The sequence below is a fragment of the Glycine soja genome, chromosome 6 (genome assembly GCF_004193775.1).
Source record: "Glycine soja cultivar W05 chromosome 6, ASM419377v2, whole genome shotgun sequence".
Taxonomy (NCBI): domain Eukaryota; kingdom Viridiplantae; phylum Streptophyta; class Magnoliopsida; order Fabales; family Fabaceae; genus Glycine; species Glycine soja.
Window position 1 is genome coordinate 38150718 of NC_041007.1, and position 15689 is coordinate 38166406.

General features: G+C 30.3%; 2 protein-coding genes across 2 annotated transcripts; both read left to right on the plus strand.

Annotated features, from left to right (window-relative positions):
* Positions 1 to 2676: 2676 nt before the first annotated feature.
* Positions 2677 to 5922, plus strand: LOC114416888 (expansin-A12-like). Its single transcript, XM_028381931.1, has 3 exons — positions 2677 to 2896; positions 3829 to 4138; positions 5293 to 5922. The coding sequence occupies exons 1-3, from the start codon at positions 2746 to 2748 to the stop codon at positions 5603 to 5605; spliced, it is 774 nt and encodes a 257-aa protein (XP_028237732.1). The 5' UTR covers positions 2677 to 2745; the 3' UTR covers positions 5606 to 5922.
* Positions 5923 to 8185: 2263 nt separating this feature from the next.
* Positions 8186 to 11754, plus strand: LOC114416889 (pentatricopeptide repeat-containing protein At4g21705, mitochondrial-like). Its single transcript, XM_028381932.1, has 2 exons — positions 8186 to 8504; positions 9936 to 11754. The coding sequence occupies exons 1-2, from the start codon at positions 8250 to 8252 to the stop codon at positions 11157 to 11159; spliced, it is 1479 nt and encodes a 492-aa protein (XP_028237733.1). The 5' UTR covers positions 8186 to 8249; the 3' UTR covers positions 11160 to 11754.
* Positions 11755 to 15689: the final 3935 nt, after the last annotated feature.

The following is a 15689-nucleotide window of genomic DNA, read 5'->3' on the forward strand; positions in this document are numbered from 1 at the left end:
ATGGAACCCATTTCATGGCTTTTTGAAAAAGAGAAGAAACATGAACCTAGAGACTAAAGAAGCTCTAGGAATTCAAAAAAATAAGGTCCCCTTTGAGTGAATTCAAGAGTCCTTGCTCTTGAGAGGAGAAGAAAAAGAAGCTCAGAGAGGAAGAAAATATGAGAGAATGAAATCTTCATATTTTAAAACACTTAGGGAGATTGTTAGGATTGCAAAATGGACTTTTACTATGTTGCTATACCCGTTTCCTGAAAAGACATGTGTCAAGGACCAAAAACTAAGCCCAACATCAATTAAGCTCACTAAAACACATAAAGCAAAAAAAAATATTATTCTTAATTAGTTATTATATCAAATAACATAAATTTAATTCCTATTCAATTTTTTTATCAAATACTTATGGTACATTATGAAGACCAGAGTGTCACATTTTATTTTTTAAATCATAACTTATTGGAAAATAAAGTTAACAATTATACATTATTTTAATCTTGATAAAAAAAATACCTATATTATCTTATGTTATTAGCAATGAAACAGTTTTTTTTTTACTATTTGAAATGAGACGTTTATAATTAATAAACCATATATTAATAAAAAAACATTTAAAAAAAACATATAGTTGACATTTAAATTACTTTTTATTTTCAAATACAAACAACACATTGTTGATTAAAATTTATTAAATACTATAAAATTAGAATAAAGACTCATTACATATAAGATGCGATTCATTAAAATTTATAATTTTTAATAAATTTAAGTCAATAATAAAAAAAAAACATATTTAACGGTTTGAGTGTAGAAAGTATATTTCTAATATTTATCAGATGTTTAAAAGAATAAACTAAAAGGTGTCTATTAAATATTCTATCAGGACATTCAAAACCTCTACTCATTTAATATCATCTTAATTAAATCACCACTTGAGTTCCTGCATGTGTACATGATTGAAGGCATCTTTGAAGAATCAAATGAATGCATGTCTATATACGTACCTGCCTATTATTACTCATAAGTACGAAATTTAGAAAAATAAATTAGCATACATAAAAAGGAAGATCATAGATAGTTCATTTATAGATATTTTATTTATATTCTGTTTGGTTTAGGAAATAAATAAAAAACAAAACTAGTATATATATAAGCAAAACAAATAAGAAATTTTTTTTATTAGAAAAGTGATTGAAAAATTATTAGATTTTAAGGTCATTGTAGAGAAAGAAAAATAAAATTTTATATCCACGTATTTAGTTGGAAAGAAAAGATATAGATGTTTTTTCAATTAAATAAACAATTATATCCTAAAATAGATATGGGCTGTGAAGTAATATATAATTTATTGTATTTTTTTTATACTTTGTATTTACTTTCATTATTTTAAATTTTTGACAGGTTTAAATACATTCTTAGTCGTTATAATTTAGTGTTTTTTGTTTTTCATCCTTGAAAAATTATTTTTTATATTTTTAGTCTTTATAAATTATTTTTATTTTATTTATAATTCTTAAAATATTTTAGATAACGCTATGAATAGTAAAAAAATATTATCTAAAGTGTCATAATAAAAAAATAAAACAAAAATAGTTTGCAATGAGTAAAAATAAATAAATAATTTTGTGAGGATGAAAAATAAAAATTTATTAAATTGAAAGACTAAAAAGATGTTTAAGCCTTTTTAATATATTTACTCAAATAAATTTTAAAACCATTACAAATTATACAGTATTATTTTATCAAAAGGAAGAGAGCATATGAGTATTATATGACAACTGCTGAGAAATGGGAGACCAATAATATAATTTAAAAGTAAATAAAAAAAGAAATATCTTTAATTATTTTTCATTTTTTTTACTAATTTATATAGAAAAATGCATAAGAAGATTTACATTATTGTTTTTTTCTTTCTCAACAATTTCATTGTTAAACCCACTAATAAGGAAAACACACTAACGTAATTATTCTATTTCTCTCCCACCACTTTCTTTTCCTTTTCAATGAAACCAAAGAGAATATTAGCTAGTAATTTTCCCACATGGAACCAACGAAGTACCGAATTAAAATATATAATATCATATTGTTTTCTTGTATTGTCAGTCGTTTGTCTCTATAATATTTCTCATTTTCTTTTTCTAACATGTATATTAATTAGTTTGCCGATAAAAAAAACGTATATATATCAACAAATTTTTAGATTTATTTTTCTCAATTTTTTATCATATATTTCTTATTATGTTTTAGATGTTTAAAAGTAAAATCTCACTAAAAGAATGCGCAATTAATTTTTTAAACTGGGATTATTTATCAATAAATTAATAAATATTTTGTAAAAAAAAGATGTTTAAAAGCTCAAATGAAAAATACGTGTTCATTTCTCCACAAACACACATAGACGTACTAGTTAATTAGAAAGAAAGAAAGAAAGGAGAGAGAGAGAGAGAGAGGAATTGAAGACTTTGCTGGCATTGCATGTGATTGTTTATCTTCTTGTCTCAAAGTTAAATTCCGTCATTCCAACCGTACATGTCGAATGTAAGGAAACGCGTTTTCTAAAGATCAAAATCCCACCAAAGTCGTTAATTAACAGATCCAATTTTAATATAGATATCACCGACAACCGCGTATTCTATCTATAAAACTGGGCACTTTCTTCAAGGATGTACTACACCAGTACCTTCTTGTTGGGGAAAAGAGAAAGAAAAAAGAAATTAAAGCAAAAGTTGTTTTGTTGGTACGGTGAGAAAAATGGGGCCTCTTGTGATTTCTTCAAGTTTTCTTTGGTATCTTAGCTTTGTTCTAAGTGCTGCAGTTAGAGTAGTCCACGTCCAAGCTAATTACGGTTGGCTTAACGCTCATGCAACGTTCTATGGGGCCAATCAAAATCCCACCACCCTTGGTAAGTCATTTTTAATGTGTAAGAATAATATATATAACTTGTACGTATAACTTTCTTGCATAGATCCACATGTTAATTAGTCTGAAATATAACATGTATATAACCAATATGATTACGTTAAACATTATGTTCACCCTCATTATTCTTGATAGGAAATTAAACTTACTCAAAAATATTGCACTTGAGCGTAAAATGTTCTTCCCTCTTCATAATATTTTCTTTTTTTCTTAAAACAAAAACGATTCTATCACACCCTTTAATTATGAGGTGTGAGATGCGTATGGGAAAAAAAATACAATAAAAATTATAATCATCTACTTACTTTTTCTTTCGTCCCATTTTCTTTATATAATTGTTTTTCTTTTTTATTACATTTCTTATCACATTTACCATTTATTCTCTCCACTTTATTTCTTCATATATTTCCTTCTCATTTTTTCACTAATTAAATCCAACCCATGCCATTAGTTTTTCACACCATATAATAAATGATGTGATGAAATAAGAGAAAAATACAAGAGAAAAAAGAAAAGAAATATTATGAAAGTGATGCAAAGAGAGATGTGATCGAAGTAAAAAAAAAAAATATATTATTCTTGAAATAAGACATGTATTTTTCTCTACTCGTATATGCATTCCTCTAAAACGTAGTTAAAAAAGTCATTCGCGGTAGCTTTCATGATGCTATTCATACCAAATTAGGAATTACTTAAACAGTACTATTACTGTTTTGCATCAAAGTAAGTGCAAGACAACTATATATATAAAAGAAACACAACATTAATAACACATGCAATACAATTACAAACATTATAAAATTGAGTTCTCCATCAATTATTTCTCCCTTAGAACGAAGCAAACGTTTGTTCTCCACATTATTTATGGATCAATCAAGCATTGAATGAATTTTGTAACAATATATTAATTTGCAGGGGGAGCATGTGGCTACGATGATACCTTTCATGCGGGGTTTGGTGTGAACACCGCAGCGGTGAGCACTATGCTGTTCAGAGACGGTGAGGTTTGTGGTGCATGCTACCAAGTGATGTGTGACTTTAGGGCAGACCCAAAATGGTGCCTTATTAGCCGCGGCGTGACAGTAACCGCCACAAACTTTTGCCCTCCGAATAACCATGGAGGGTGGTGTGACCCACCTTACCATCACTTCGACATGTCCATGCCTGCTTTCTTTCGCATTGCACGACAAGGCAATGAAGGCATTGTTCCTGTCCTTTATAGAAGGTATATATGTAGTAGGAAACACTTCCATCTTCAATACATCATTAAATTAATCATTATATTAGGAGGACTGATAACGAAATTAACACTCTTTAATACATATTATATTTGTTAAAAATTATTCAAGCCTAAAAAAATAAGAAGAAAATTCATCAAATAAAATGTGTAATATAATCCACTAAAAATTGTAATTTCTAAACAAATACAGTCAACATTAAAAAATATTTTTAAAAAAAGTGGGTTAAAAAATTTGTTATTAGCTTTTTTATATTAAAATCCCACCAACAAAACTATAAAAAAATGCGAAAGAATAGCTTGATTGATGACACATTAACACTTTTTATCTCTAAAGAGAAATTAATATAATTTTAGATTTCCAGATTAATTAATTAATTAATATGAAACAGCAAGTGGAGGGATATTAGAACATCAACTTGATCCTCATTCAACTTTTAAAACTGAATTATGATTGTTTTACATTTTTTATTCCGATCTTTACATTATTGATAAAGAGCATTCTTTGTTTGCCATGCCTTTTATCCCGAATCTTGATTTATTTTTCAAACATTTCCTTTTTATGTTTAATATCTATTTGGTTAACTTACTATAAAAAAAATTGTGCTTGATAAAGTTTTTTAAAAGAAAACTATTTCACAAGAACTAATCGTTTTTAATAAGCAAGTGTTTTCTTTATTACCTCTATTTCTTCTATTTCTTTCCATTACATGTCTCATCATAGTTTTGTAATGCAACTCATTATTTATATGAATATTGTAAATGAGATCTAACAAGTGTAACAAATATTTAATAAATAAAGTAAATGGAGTGTATAAAAAAGAAGACATGGAACCAATATTTTTCATAATTGATCGACATACAGCAATGCAATAGGCTTTTTTTTTATCAAAATGGATTAAAAATAAAAACTAATTATTATAATAAGTTGGTTAAGAAAATATCTATCTGAGTGATTTTTACCACGTAATAAACAAAACAGCATCACTTATTATCTGTAGTAAAAAAAAAAACATGGTAATATACTATGAGGTGAGGAAAGGGGAGGGTTAAAAACGAACTATTGTGAGTACATTTGATCATTCATTCACTGACATTGACATACAATTAATTCCCATTTCATGTGCTTGATCTGAATGAAGGGTGACATGCAAGAGAAGAGGGGGAGTGAGGTTCACACTGAAGGGTCAATCCAACTTCAACATGGTGATGATATCAAATGTGGGTGGAAGTGGGGATGTGAAGGCTGTGTGGATCAGAGGATCAAGAAGTGGAGCATGGCTGCCAATGCACAGGAACTGGGGTGCCAACTGGCAGAGCAGTGCAGATCTAAGAAACCAAAGACTCTCATTCAAGATGACATTGGTTGATGGCAAGACACTGGTGTTCCTTAATGTTGTGCCTTCCACTTGGAGCTTTGGACAAACATTTTCATCCAAGAGTCAGTTCTTTTAGCTGCTCCTTGTGATGATATATGATAAAGAGAGACAACATTACACCAAATTAATTAACATGCCCCCAACCAACCATGCTGTTTTTGAAAAGGTTGGAATGGAGGATATACATGATCTCAATTCTCACATCATACTTCATATATACATACAGTTTCTTTTGGTCTTCTTTTCTTGATTGATATTGTTTTAAGAGAATTCAATAATTAATGCAGTAGTGCAATAGTGCTGAGGATGTATTCTGCACAAGCAGAGTCAAATGTGTGCTTGTAGAATCAAAATACTCCAATTTTTGGGAGTGTTGAGTGTTTTTTATTTCAATATTTACATAAGAATAAGAAAATGATGATGACATGATGTTAAGAAAAACTAACCGAAGTAACACTCTCTGTTTACTTTTCTTTTTATAAAATAATTAATTACATTTTATAATGCATATTTTTATATTTTATAACATTTATAACATTCATGAATAATTTAATGTATATATTAGTAGGAATATACTAAATTATTTATGAATATTTTTAAATTAATAAATTGATATATACTGTAAACTAATAATCTGATTAATAAAAAAACTAATCATAAATTATTTTTAATATAACTTTTAAAATAGTTAATATAAAAGAGAACTCTTATCATACATATCAATTTATAATTTGGTTATAGTGTAAAAAAATGTTTAATTCTTTAGTGCATATATTATTTATTAAATTTTTATTATAATTATTTTAATATTATTTTAAAATTTTAATTAATTATACTCATGTACTCATACATAAATTACTATAGGTAATTGTAAAAACCAAAGAAGAAAATTACTATTTTTCATAGAGATGCTCTTCCTTGAGCTTTGAGCTTCCTCTAAGGTGGCGTGTTTGGTTTAAAGAAAAGAAATAAACATAAAAAAAATAAATGATAAATTTTTTAATTACAATAAATTATAAGAGGTGTAAATGTATAAAATTTGTTGCATACATTATTTCTTTCGTTTAAAACAAACTGTCCTTTGAGTTGAAACATGACTTTTTCTTCCTGCACCACCTTTTTGCTACCAGTACTTCATATATTTTGAAAATCCCTAACTTAACTTTATTGACTTAAATATGTTTTTTATTCTTATAAGATAGCTTTTTTCATTTTTAGTTCCTGTAAGTTCATTTTTCTAATTTTAGACCTTGTAAGTTTGCTTTTATTCAACTTTAGTTTTTGTAAGTGCGAACTTATGGAAATTATGAATGAAAAAATTGAATCTTAAAGGGATTAAAATTAAAAAAATACAAACTTATAAGGACTAAAAATGAACACAAAAACTTACAATGACCAAAATTGAAAATGCATCAACTGACAAGAACTAAAATTAGAAAAATAAACTTACAGGAATCAAAAATAAATAAAATGCTAACATATAGGGATAAAAAACATATTTAAAACAACTTTATTTCTACATTTGTTTCTCCTTTCTCCATCATTGACACACTCTAGAGGTGCAAAAGTTGCATATATATTTTAGGTGAAGTGAATATTATTTTTATTTGCATATATTACTGGATAGCTAAATTTGTAAGATGCCCAAAAAATTCCCCTTCCAGAAAAGCATTTCTAAAATTATGCTAACATAATTATGAAAATTCTTTTCTAGAAGGGGTGCTTGATGAGTGTGAAAACATTTTTTGTTTGTTTTGGATCTTTTTGCTTTCCTATGAGATACAAGAAGCAAACAAAAAAAAGAGATGTAGGAAGTAAAGGAGTTGCTATTGGCCCTTGCCACGGGTTGAAACCTTTTTTTCCCCCTAAAAATACCCTTGTCCTGGAAATACAATTTTGTTATATAATTATACAACAAAATTGTGTTTGTTGTTTGTGGAGGGGTGAGAAAAAATAAATAACGGAAACATGACTCTGTTGTATAGTTATACAACAAAATCGTGTTTCTATTATATTTTCCCCCAAAACTTAGCAAAACAGAACAACACTTCAGTTGAATAGTTTTTTTTACACACTGTTTTCTTATATCTCTTTTCTAGTCGGTTTCTTCTTCCAATCACCTAAGCCACTACCAAACCGCACCGCATGCCGCCATCACCATCATCCCAACAACATCATCACACCTCACCATACCAACAACATCATTGTACACAACACCATCCCAATAGTCAATAATCAAAAAATAGAAGAAGAACAAGAATGGAAGAGAGGGGAAGGGGAGGGGTTTGATGTAGGTCAGCACGATGTCGATCTTGATTGATGTTAGGTGGCTGACGTGATTTAGATCTTAACCGGCACGATTTGTGGGGTGGTTTGGGTCTCTAGGTGATGAGCTCAATGCACAATGGTGAAGTTTTTTGGGGGCACAAGGAAGGTGAAGGGGAAGAGGGAGGGGCGTGGTTTGAACTGAGGGGTAAAGACGTATTTTCTCGGATTTGTAGGGGCCATTAGCAAATGGAGTTGGGGCCAATAGCAACCCCAAGGAGGTAATTGCTTTGAAAGATTGGGCCTTCACAGCCCAGCCCAATAGTCAACTCTCCCAACTGGGTTTTATGCGCGCCTTTGCTCTGCTGTTCAGTTCGCAACTTTTCTCCTCATTTCCCAACTCCTCGTTGCAGCGTTCATAAACATTTCAACAAACACTTGGTCTGCGTTCGGCAATGCCGTTAGCGCCGTTATTCTCCGCGTCTCGGAGCCTCGCCGCTGCAGCAGCATTTCTGCGCCACTGCTCCACCGCCGCCACGACGAACCGAAGAAACCTCTATTCCCGAATCAGCCCCCTCGGAGACCCTTCCATCAGCCTGGTTCCCGTTCTCGACGAGTGGATCGAAGAGGGTAACGCCGTCGACGGGCCCCACCTCCATCACATCATCAAAATCCTGCGTACCCGCAATCGCAACACCCAAGCACTCGAGGTTCCTTAACTTCTCTCTGTTTCGTTGCTGAGCAAAACAAATGAGTTTAATTGAATTAAAAATTGTTGTCCTTTGAAAAATACATGCCAGTGCTTGTTCTTAAGTTTAGGGTGGGTAAGCTAATCCAAAAACACTTTTAGGAGAAGAAAATAAGAATAAAAAACATGAAATGAGTTTCTCCATAAGCTCAAATTGGCTCATGCATATGTTAATTTGTAGAAGCTCTCATCTTTTAGAGGAGCTATATGAGAAATATTCTACAAATTAGCTTATGTATAAGTTAATTATAGCTTATGAAGGAGCTCATTCCATTTTTTTTTTCTTTTTATTTTCTTCTCCTAGAAGTGCTTCTTCTAGATAAGCTTACTCAAACAAATTAGTCCTTAGTAGAAATGGATAAACGGGAATGAATTCTATACTTAAATTAGGGTATTTGGTTTTAGGAAAGGTTTTATGTTTTTATTTTGAGTACATTGTTAGGCATGTAGTATTATTATTTTTTTAATTTTATATTTTCAACTTGAACACTTCCAAACAATCAGAAATGGTAAGAATAACTTTTAAAATAGCTATTATAAAATTCGACAAACTTAGCATTTAAATGACAATGACAAGCTGTGCTAGGAATCATAGAATGTCAATGTAGAAACTAGAAACCCTTTAGACACTTCCTCTGTTTACTCTTTAATTATGACAAGATCACCTTATTTTTAATTTTGTTTTAAAAAATTGTATAAGAAATAGTATTATTTTTTATTGAGTTTAATTTTCACATAATTTCAATTTAAATACTTTATATCATTAATTAATTAAAAATTTCCCTAATAACCAACAAAGTCCAGCACTGTTGATTGATAGCTTGAGTTCCCTAAACATGTTGTCAAGAGTTCCATTCCTCATAATGTGTATGGAAAAGACTTTATTGAGATAGGTAAAATCCACTTTGGTGACAAATTAACACAAAAGTCAATAATATTATGATAAATTGAAATTTATAATTAGATGATAGTGCAAAAACTATTTATACTGTTATGTAACAAAAAAAAAAAAGACTTTATAGTGTAGGAGCATTTTGTTTTTCATTGTTTGTTATATAAACTTCTGAGAGGAGGAAATAAGGTGAAGAGAAATGCTACTAATATACTTTGTAAAACTTACTTTCTGACACATTCTTTCTTGTTAGATAAAATTCATGTAAGTTTAACTAAATATGTGAATTTCATTTCCAAACTAGGGAGACTCACATAAATTTTAACTAAAGATACGGTGTGCTACAAAGACGATGCTAAGGTGTTGCTAGCACTCTTGAGTGAAGAGAAATGAAAACTGAAAATGAAAAAATTGAATGCTAGTAAAGTGAGGGTTTTCTTTTTCTAATTGTTCCTGGTTATGTAGCAATTACTGAGATATATCCAATCTTAACATTTTCAGGTTTCTGAGTGGATGAGTAGCAAAGGGCTCCCAATTTCCTCACGTGACCAAGCAGTGCAGCTGGATCTCATTGGTAGAGTTCATGGAGTGGAGAGTGCAGAGAGGTATCTTCAGAGTTTGAGTGATGGAGACAAAACTTGGAAGGTTCATGGTGCTCTTTTGAATTGTTATGTGAGAGAAGGGTTGGTTGATAAGTCACTCTCCCTGATGCAGAAAATGAAGGACATGGGTTTTGTTTCCTTTCTCAATTACAACAACATAATGTCCCTGTACACGCAAACCCAACAATATGAGAAAGTCCCTGGTGTTCTGGAACAGATGAAGAAGGATGGTGTTCCTCCAAACATTTTCAGCTACAGGATATGCATAAACTCATATTGCGTGAGAGGTGACCTCACAAATGTGGAGAAACTGTTGGAGGAGATGGAGAGGGAACCCCATATTGGCATAGATTGGATTACATACTCTATGGTGACCAATTTCTACATAAAAGCAGACATGAGGGAGAAGGCTCTGGTGTGCCTAATGAAGTGTGAGAAAAAGACACACAGGGGCAATACAGTTGCCTACAACCATCTGATTTCACACAATGCAGCTCTTAGGAGCAAGGGGGGCATGATGAGAGCTTGGAAGCTCCAGAAGGCCAACTGCAAGAAGCAGCTTAATAGGGAGTATATAACAATGTTGGGTTGCTTGGTGAAGCTGGGGGAGCTTGATAAAGCTGAAAAAGTACTCGGTGAGTGGGAGTTATCTGGTAACACTTGTGATTTCAGAGTGCCTAACATCCTTCTGATTGGGTATTGCCAAAGGGGATTGGTTGAGAAGGCAGAAGCACTTCTCCGGAAAATGGTTGCGGAAGGGAAGACGCCAATTCCCAACAGTTGGAGCATCGTTGCATCTGGGTATGTGGCCAAGGAGAACATGGAGAAGGCATTTCAGTGCATGAAGGAAGCTGTGGCTGTGCATGCACAGAATAAACGGTGGAGACCAAAAGTTGATGTCATTTCCAGCATATTCAGTTGGGTCACTAATAACAGAGATATAGAGGAAGCGGAAGATTTTGTCAATTCATGGAAGTCTGTGAATGCAATGAATAGGGACATGTATCTGTCTTTGATGAAGATGTGTATTAGATATGGGAAGCATGTAGATGGGATTTTAGAAAGTATGAAAGCTGATAATATAGAGATCGATGAAGAGATAAAGGAAACTCTTAACTCATAATCAAGGTTTTAAAAAATGGTTTACAACTGCAATTGTGGTCCCATCGTCAAAGTTTCTGGAGTCTCTGCAATTATACATCATGACTGTAATTGTGGCTGCATTTGTCCACATTTCCCACAATATCAAGGACTCACATGTGCGACCTCAACCACAATTGAAAACCTTCCTCCTGATTGCAGGAATGTTAGATATTTTTTCCTCCCTCCAATTTTTTGGTCTTACAAATGAGGTACATAACGTACGAGGTCCTAAAATAGCATTGTCTGTGTTTCGATGTATTCAAAATGCTATAGGCTAATGCTGCAATCCAAAGAAAGATAAGACTCGGAATCTGATGCTGCAATATTGGATGCAATTTACTGTGAATTAAAGAATTAGGTGGTAAGGTCATGGTGAACACTTTAAAAGGATAGAAGTTTCACTTCCAGCTACTAGAAATAAATAATGGCATTGCGTTTATCTTTACTGTTTAAAAGAATATCTGCAAAATACTTCCGAATACATGTAATTCATGAGCTATCTAATAGTATCTTAGAAGATTTTTTATATATCATGTAATTCATGAGCTATCTAATTGGAGAAATTTTATGAGTTATTCCGTATTTAAGTTTTCTTATTTAATTAAAAGTATTGATGTTAATGTTATTGAGCTTGAGCTTGAACTTGAACTTGTACTATTAGTATTTCGACGGTCATGTAGGAGCACTAAGCTACTAATAGAACGAGTTTAAACTTTAACTATTAGTATTTCGACGGTCATGTAGGAGCACTAAGCTACTAATAGAACGAGTTTAAACTTTAAACTCAAACATATTAAAATTATAATTTAGCAAAAAAAAAAAAACAAATGGGACAAAAAAGAAACCAGTGAATCCGTACCATGTGGTCCTCGAATTTTCACGCGATCCTTGTCAATTTTTACATGATACGGAAGTACATTTTTTAATTTATAAAATAAAGTTAAGTATAAGATTAATAATTTCTCCAGAATATGACTGTTTAGTTTTTGAATAAATTCAGTTGTGACATTTAATTTTTTTTATTCTAAAAAGTTTAAAAGAATTAGTTCCTAGAAACTTATCAAAGTCAAAACAGGTGTCAATTTAAAAAGATATTTAAAGATTATTCATTAATAAAATTTTCACAACAATCTTAGAAATTAAATTTATATTCTTTTAAAATGAGTTCATTTTTTATCTCAAAGTTTAAAGAAATATTTTTAAATTATTTACCAACAAAATTTTCACATTAATTTTGGAAATTAAATTTATGTCGTTTTAGGGTATGAGTTCATTTTTTATGAACTGCATCAACTTTTTTCGTTATTATTAAAAATACACATGCACATAATGAATTTATTTATAAAAGAAAGACTTGAACATGCAATGGGTCTCTTTCGTGGAATGGAGGCAAATGAAAGGGGGGCGGCACACATGGGGGAAACACTTCTCTCTGCCAACTGCCATACAACGAATCACCAGTGGAGGGAAGGAATATTTTGTGTGGGCCTCACTGTCAGATATTTCTCTTCTTGTTGTATGATAAAATTAATTTCAAAATAATAAAACATTATGCTAATTATGTTTTTAGTGGAAAAAAATATTAACATAAAAAATTAATTCTATATAAAATTTAATATATATATATATATATATATATATATAGAGAGAGATAAACATAAAATGATAAAAAAAATACTAGGCTAAAGTATAATAATAGTTAATAAAAAATCATAATTATCAATTACTTGGATATCTTATATTCTCCTTCATTAATTATAAAATTTTTCAATTTATTCATGTTTTTTAAGAAAATTAATTATTGCATTAAATTTGTCAAATATTTTTACTATAATTCCAAAATTATCCTTTTATTCATTTACTTGTTTCTCATCAATATTTAGAGAGAATAATTAATGGTATTTCATGAAAAATAATTAATGTATCAAGAAATTAGAAAAATATTATATAAAAAAGATAAATAATTTTTTTAAAAGAGTCTTATAATTAAGGATAGAAGAAGTATCATATTTTAACTTAAAAGTTTATTCCATGATTTTTAAATTCAAGTAATTTTTACAAAAAATAATAATTTTTTATCTTATACATTAAGGGTATAGGTTAATTAAACAAAAATCTATTTTTATTCTTATATAAAAAATTATTAAAAATATTTATTATATTTCAAAATATTTAATATTTATTATATTTTAAGCAATTAAAAGTATTTAAAAATATATATTTAGTTCCCTTTATTTAACTTATATAATAAATACATAAGACTAAAAAAATGTATGTATTCAATTATATTAATTATACTTTTATCTATATATCTAATAAACTGCTTTCCCTTTTCACATATTCAAATGATGGTGATATTTAAAATTATATATGTGTAGTAAATATTAACTTTTCCAATAATTTCACTTGATTAAATTATATGATGTAATCATACGCACACGATGTTTAATTTGAATTACTCAAGTATGGTTTTATTTCACAGTCCATCTGACAATCACATTTATACAATACATATAACGAATAATTGCTTTTTTATATAAATTGAATAATTGCTTTCAAACATTGGTAGTTATGTAAATATAATATTTATGATATATAGTTTGATTAGTTCTTAATATTCAAGCTTTCATATCTTTTAGTCATTTTATTAAAAAATATATCCATTAAAATAATTCAACATTAGTTAAATATTTAAAATATAAAAATTTATCTAATCGTGCATACATTATATAGCATTTCTATTTGATGTATTTATCTTAGTATAAATTTCTAAAAACTTGACATACAAGATTAAAATATATTATGAAATAAATATTCAAATTTAAATAAATAAATATTATTTCAAATATTTTTAAAATTTATAATAATGAGATTAAAGATAGTAAAACTTATAAATATTGTAATGAAAATTTATATCAATTATTTTATAAATATTATGTTTTTTTAAAAGTCATTATGCTTGGACATTTTTTTATTTTACTTCAGAATTTTTTCAAAATCATTGCTAAAAATATTGAAAATAAAACCATAATATATATATATATATATATATATAATTAAAACGAAAATTTATTAATAATTTTGTGACTAATATTTATTTCAATGTAAGATAAATATCTTATTAAATTCTTAAAATTTCCTCTTAGGTATTTAAATATGAATTTATTTTTGTTATACAAATAAAATAAATAAATATAATATCAATGTTTAACTGTTAAGGAAAAATGTAAATCTAAGGAAGTTTTAGAAAAATATTTTTCACATTTTTAATTTTATATATTTTGTTAGGGAAGAAAAAGATAGGAAAAGAAATACATGATATATCGGATAAAGGACTAGGTTAGGCCAAGGGGATACCTGACACACCCAAATTGAATACCACCTCGACCACATATCCATCTAAATCGAGTACTCCCTTAGTCACATATCCACATATTTCGTACAACATATCTCGATCCTCAACATATGCAAATGACAAGTACCATTCGGACATGATTATCATCAATAAACCCACTTAAGGGTAATCACTTGATTAGAAGTGTCTAAGCATGATTAAAAGGTGTATTACTCAACTGGCAATTAGGACGTGTAGGCCCATAGACCCAGGTCCAGTAAGGTCAATATAAAAAAGGGGTGAAGCCCCCAAGTAAGGGGACTGATTCATTCTGGAACATTTACTATACGTCATCTGCAACTTTGAGTCAAACCCTCACTTAAGCGTTGGAGTACCTTTTGCAAGTACCCCCCCCCCCCTCCTCACTCTTGGACTCACACACACTAGGAGATTCAACAAGGAACCACCAAACAAGACTCTTTGGCACGATAGAAGACTTTTTGGCGTAAGGGTAAGTATCCAGTCCATTTGTGATAGGGAATATTTTGGCACCCACCGTGGGACTCTGTAAGATATATCCTGACCCTAAGAATTCATGGCAATAACAAGAACTAGAACAAACACAATAGCAATGGAGCAATCAACTAATCACCACAACGAAGACATCCACGTAGAAGACCAAACTGACTTATCCTCGATAGTTCGAAGACTACAAGCTCAGGTCTCTGAAATGTAAAGGCACAACGCCGAAGAAGTCGTCGCCTTTCAACCTGAGAATGCCCACCTACAAGAAGCCCGCAAGTCATGGCAACTTGAGGCTAACCCATATGAGGGAAGAGAAGTTGAGTCATCTGCTGTTAGCTTACCCAGAGTTATTAATTTGAGCGCACGTCAGGACATTATTCCCCCATCCCTCAACACTTTGGGGAGACATTTGCTGCAGTTTTAAAACCCCTCTGTCCCTAACATCATGGAGGCAATTCTTCCTTCCAACTAGAAGAACTTGACTATTGAGACTTGGATGTGTACATCACCTAAGTGAGCCTGTACACCATGGATGATGCAATCCTCTGTCGAGTATTTCCGACGTCGTTGAAGGGGTAGGCCCTTCATTGGTTCACAAAGTTACTCCCTAACTTCGTGGATTCATTTAACATCCTAGTCGCCTGCTTTGGA